The sequence below is a fragment of the Brassica napus genome, unplaced genomic scaffold (assembly GCF_020379485.1).
Source record: "Brassica napus cultivar Da-Ae unplaced genomic scaffold, Da-Ae ScsIHWf_1519;HRSCAF=2118, whole genome shotgun sequence".
NCBI lineage: Eukaryota > Viridiplantae > Streptophyta > Magnoliopsida > Brassicales > Brassicaceae > Brassica > Brassica napus.
The window spans coordinates 20,505-26,419 of NW_026014935.1; the positions used below are offsets into that span (position 1 = coordinate 20,505).

At 28.4% G+C, this 5,915-nt stretch overlaps 1 protein-coding gene across 1 annotated transcript; it reads left to right on the forward strand.

The window, feature by feature from the left end:
* Positions 1 to 1,883: 1,883 nt before the first annotated feature.
* On the forward strand, positions 1,884 to 5,602 carry LOC106422012. Its single transcript, XM_022691753.2, has 11 exons — positions 1,884 to 2,013; positions 2,975 to 3,085; positions 3,196 to 3,429; positions 3,630 to 3,761; positions 3,832 to 3,944; positions 4,035 to 4,181; positions 4,290 to 4,358; positions 4,488 to 4,608; positions 4,696 to 4,776; positions 4,866 to 4,924; positions 5,366 to 5,602. The coding sequence occupies exons 2-11, from the start codon at positions 2,993 to 2,995 to the stop codon at positions 5,466 to 5,468; spliced, it is 1,152 nt and encodes a 383-aa protein (XP_022547474.1). The 5' UTR covers positions 1,884 to 2,013; positions 2,975 to 2,992; the 3' UTR covers positions 5,469 to 5,602.
* Positions 5,603 to 5,915: the final 313 nt, after the last annotated feature.

The window sequence follows — 5,915 nt, forward strand, 5'->3', positions numbered from 1 at the left end:
ACCTTATTTTACTCTTTAAAAATTAAATTACCTTTAATAACATTAGTTTTTGGGAAGAAAAAACAAACAAAACAAACGTTTCTTTTTTTTTTAACAACAACAAAATTTTTTTTAGATTTTATGTCAAAATATCAATGAGTGTATCAACTAGTTAGTCTCACTCTTCATCTCTTCCAACTGGGATTTTTATGAGTGTTAAAAAGAACTAAATATACATTATGTCATTAATTCCATAGATTTTCCTCGTTGCAATTAATTAGTTTCTACTCCCGCTGTTCCTTAATATTACATATTCTGGAAAAAATTGTTTTAAAAAAATTTATTTTTTACATTTTCAAGTAGGGGTGGGCGTTCGGGTACCCGTTCGGGTTCGGATCGGGTATTTCGGATTTTCGGGTATTTCGGTATAGAGGTGTAGAACCCGTTAGGGTATTTCTATACTTCGGGTCGGGTTCGGGTATTTTTAGTTCGGATTCAGTTATTTCGGATCGGGTTCGGATATTTAGATTTTGAAAAAAAAATTAAAATTTTCATTTCTTAAATTTCTTGTATTTAAGAATATAAATTTTACTTAACTTATTTTTATTTTTAATAGATTAAATGGTTAATAGATTTGGACATAACATTTTAAAACTAAAAATGCATTAATTTAATTATTGTTTTAAAATTTTGGATGTAACTTTTTGTTAATTTTTGAAATAAAAAAACTTGACATGCTTTTTAAGTGAGTAGCAAATCATTTTTTCCGGAATTGTATGTATATCATATGAACTTAAAGTATGTGTATTATTAATATAATTATTTTATATAAAATGAGATATGTAAACTAGAAATATAAGGTTAATTATACATATGTTCGGTTATCTTCGGATATCCATTCGGTTTCAGATATTATCCATTCGGGTTCGGGTATCCAATCTCTCCTAATTCAATACCTGTTCGGGTATTTTGTTACTTCGGTTCGGATTTCGGTTCGAATTTTTCGGATCGGGTTCGGGTGCCACTTCGGATATCGGATAAAGTGCTCACCCCTCTTTTCAAGACATGTTTTATTAACTAAATGCAAATTTCAAAAAACTTAATTGCACTTACTGAATTTTTATTGGCTTAAAATTATGGAACAAAGATAAACACCAAAAATTATACAAATTTAATGTGTTTTATTAAAATGTGTGTAAAAAGCTAGAATATGTAACATTAAGAAACAGAGGGAGTATTTGATAAATGATAATCAGTATAAAGTTTTTAGTCAAAAAAATAATAAGAATAATGATAATCAGTTTAGAGCTTATTTCATTGCCATATTACTTTGTATTACATGTTGTAGAATAGCTTAATATTAAAAACATTAACAAAATATAATTTTAAAATATTGACCAAAACACATAACAAAATTTAAGAAAAAAGGAAAATATTAATAAATAAATATTTTCTGTGAAAATAGTATACCTTAAAAGGTTCAAAAATACTAGTATACTTGCATGTCTATAAAAGAAATTTATATTGCAACTAGTACAGTATATTTTGTTATATATGATAAAATAGATATTTTATTTTATTTTTTTTTTTAAAAAACTTTGTTATGTATGATATCAAGTATATTGCTAATGTTGATAATAAATAAATTAAAAGATGCAAAATATAAACCACGTGTCATTATAAAAATAAAGTAAGTAAAAAACACAGTGAAGATCTCTAAAAAGAATCTGTCATCAAAAATAAAAATATTATAATATAAATATTTTAGATTTTGAGCGATTTTCCTTAAAAGAATTTACTTAAAAACTTTGGCTAGATCTTTCAAAGCTTTTTAAAAAATCTTTTTTATTATAATATTGTTATTTTTGATGAAAGATTTTTTTTTATGATTTCTAATGATAATGGCATGATACCTTCTTACATTGGGTGATATATATATGGTATTCTTCTCGTATATGTCTTCCTCTCTTCCAATGACTATATCTCAATTTTGTTTTCCATAGCCTGTACGTGTTCCTTTCTGTTCGTCTTGAGGTATTGTTTATTTCTTTTTCTTTGCATTTCAGTTCTTCACAAAATTATGTACGTGCTTTTTTTTGTAAGAAACAACAGACTTAGTCTTTTTTTCTAGATAAAGAGTGTATACCATACTGAATTTCAATATATGACCTCCTGTATATTTTATATATATATTATATATATATAAGTTCTATTTCATCACATCCGAAATCTCTCTTCATTGCTTGTATTTATCCAAAGAGTTTTTGGCTTCTTTGATTTCAGTTATATCATTATATGTTGTTGATATTTCTTGAATTTGAGTTTTGGTATCTTTTGAAAAAAATTTACTTTGTTTGGTATCTCGTTATTTATATCAACGTGAAAATTTATATGAATTTCTTATGCTGTTATTTTGATCGATTCACTTCTATGATTTTATTTTGGATTTGAAAGTGTTCACAAGTTTTTCTTGTATATATATGTCGATTTATTTATAATTTACTTACACATATTCTTCCAGAAACATACAAATTGTTGTTGTTGTTTTTTTGATAATTGTTTTCTTTGTTTTTTAACAATTTGTTGTTTTCGAATAAGTTAATATCAAAACTCAGCCATTTGATACAAAAATATACGGACCTTCTTTAGCAAACATACTTTTGCAAATATATTCTCAGTCGAACTTTTTCATTCGATAATTTAAGTTGTTCCTTAAACATTGCAGTTGCTGTTTGTTTTATAGATTGACGGTATTTCAAAAGGGTTTATTTGTCAAATAACCAAAAAAAAAATGAAAATTAGATTTTTGGAGAGAGAGTAGAGAGAGATAAGAAGAGAAAATAGGAGAGAGGAGGGAATTTTGGTTAGTTAGTGTATTTAAGTTTTTTTCATGTATATAGAGTGCAATTTCCCATTTCAAAATACATAACCATACATTTTTTTTGTTGTAAATATCAAGTTAACAAGCCCATACATTTTATTCTCGATCGTTTAGTCAGGAAAATCAGTCAATATGGATTTGTATGACGATATCTTCAACGATCAACTATTGCAATTGAGTCCTTTGCGCTTCTCTCCGTCACCAGAACCATTTGCTTCGTTGACGGTATACTTTTCAACTATTTATTTATCACATTTTAATTTCTTTATGAAAACTCTATTTGTGGTATAGATGATGCTGATAAAGTTAAATTGTTGGCCTTGTGCAATATAAAGGAGTTTCTGCAAGACCCTCTTATGGAAGAAACTGAAAATGTGGATGGAGAGGATGTTGGATTTATCAATAGTTCTGCTATAACCGAAGCTAATCCCTCAATGGGTATACCATCCCCAAATCTAGTCCCATTTCCAGAGACATTAACACTAGTGCAAAATCAATCAGATCATCATTTTTTTCTCAATCAAAACATGTTGGATTCTTTTGAGCAAGAGCCAGGTGTTTTTGCAATGGTAAAGTGAACATTACATTTTATTTATTTTTCTTGATTTTGTCCTTTTTTTTCTTTTTCTTTTCTTGATCATCAGTAATTTTAGCTAGATAGAGTTTCTACTATATGACAGCAAAAGTAAACCATCAATGATTTTCTTCGACATAAACCATCAAGGGTCATATACAAATAATTAAATTCGTTTTCATTTCCTCTAAGCAGCCACAGCAATCATTAGTATGCAATCCAAAGGGGTGTTTACAAGGAAACTTAACAAACGGACAATTGGATCAGCAATCTTTGTTCAATCGAATCACAATGAATCCCTTCCAGGAAACAAATGACTCTACAATGGTAAGTAAAACATTTTTCTTATCATCAATTATTTTAAATTAGTTTTGATAAAAATGTATTCATGAGCCAGATAGAAAATGGTCGACCAATCGAAGAAGGAAACAGTGGATATGCACATCCAATGATGACTCAATCTTTTGAGTTACCAAATCATCTTCAAGAGCAGTTTTTATCATTGCCTTCGTATGTAAACTAATTAATTCATTTTTTGTATATAATTTGTAACATGTTGTTCTACAGGTTTTAATATGGATATTATTTTCACGAAAACAGATCACAAAGTTACCTGTCAGAACCGATGTACGAGCACGGCCTAGTTGCTTCACATTTCAACAAGTATGACCAGCAACCGCCTACGTTAGTCTTACCTAACAGGGAAGATGGGGCTCTGGTCCCAAGTATGGATAAAAATTTGGCTAGGTAAGATTAAATCTTTACTTTAAACAGACAAATCTTTCATGCTTTTATTTTACTTTAATTTGTTACTTAGATTTACTTACCAAATCATTTGTGTTTCCATGCATGCAGGACAAACTCTGCACCGAATCAGATCTCTGTGACCCTTCCTCTGCCTCAAATGACATCGAACTCTACAAGGTATCCAATCCGAACTTAGTCGATCACTTAATATAATAGAAGGGAAATAATAAATTTGTGTGCTCGAAATCTTCAGTTATTAAATTTAAAAACGTAGAACATTATAATTTACAGTCCTCATTTTCATAGGAATCAAGGAAATGTACAAGAGCGAGTAAATCAGCCTACGCCAGGAAGTAGATACCCTACCCTCGAAACCTATGCTCGTGCACAAGGACTTCCATGCACGAAAGCATTTGCTCCCATCGATGTACCATATTTTTAGTTCGATGAACGAAACTGTTTTGTGTTTATTTTTCTTATAAATTTTTATTTATTATATATTTATTCACAACAGTTTAACGTTTTGGGGCGTCGACAAAGAAATGACCAAAGTCGATTTGAGCATGAAGAATCTTCATCTGCTGCTCAACGAAGGGTATTTTTTTCAAAATATATACATATGAAAGTTATGCTACAAAGATCAACTGGGAAAGAGGATTCATATGCTTTAATTAAATAATGCAGAGAATCTTCATGCCAAACCGAAATGATAATTTAACTGCAGCTAACCTCGTTCAAGAAAGGTACACTTCCATTACCTTTTCATTTATTGTTACATGTTTCATCTATTTTTATAATTAATTTAATATTTATCTGAAGTGGTTTATTCATCAGTCATTTATTTCATTGAAAATATTTAATCCAGACTACGAATCAGTTTAGAATTAGGTACTCCTTTCCATTTTTTCTAAAAATAATTTGTTTGAAATTTTACTATTGAAAAATTAAAATTTTGGCATCGCCAGAGATAAGGGATCAACACATGAACCGAAAACGTAGATTGCTAAAGCGTGGCTAGTCTAAACCCACTTCGATGGAAGCTATGATAGTCATGTGTAATTACAAAAAAAGTAGTAATATGTTTTTAAAAAGGATGAATGAAAAATAATAATTTTAAAATACAGTCACGTACATACGCAATTTTACGAATGTAACTAATCAACATATTTATTTTTCTATTTCAGGTTGCAAAATACATTGTATAGTCAATTGTATGCGACTCTCGGTTTAAAAATTGATCCCCACTTGAGGAATTTTGCTCCATTGCCTAAGAAAAAGAGCAAATAATTTTATGTCCTTTTAATCTATTTATTAACTTAAACTTATTATGCTGTTTTATATTTTTTTTTTGTGATTTCGAACAAGAAAGAACGAAATACAACGTTGGTGTTTAATCTATTTATTAACTTAAACTTATTAAGACAATTCTCTCAAATAATAATTTTTAAGTTTTTATCACAAAAATAACATTTAAAAAATTGACCAAAATAGCCTCTTTTTATTTTGAAATTTTTAATTTTTAATTTTTATTTTTTAAATTTGAAATCCTATCTTCAAAATTTCACCCCTTAACTCTAAACTCTAAGTGTATATTAGTTAACCTTAGAGTAAAAAAGTATTTTTACCCTTTAATAAAACTTCTTTTGGTCATTTTTCTCATTGAAGTCTATTTTTATGACAAAAACGTAAAATGACTACCATAGAGAATTTCTCAACTTATATTTTGTGATTTCG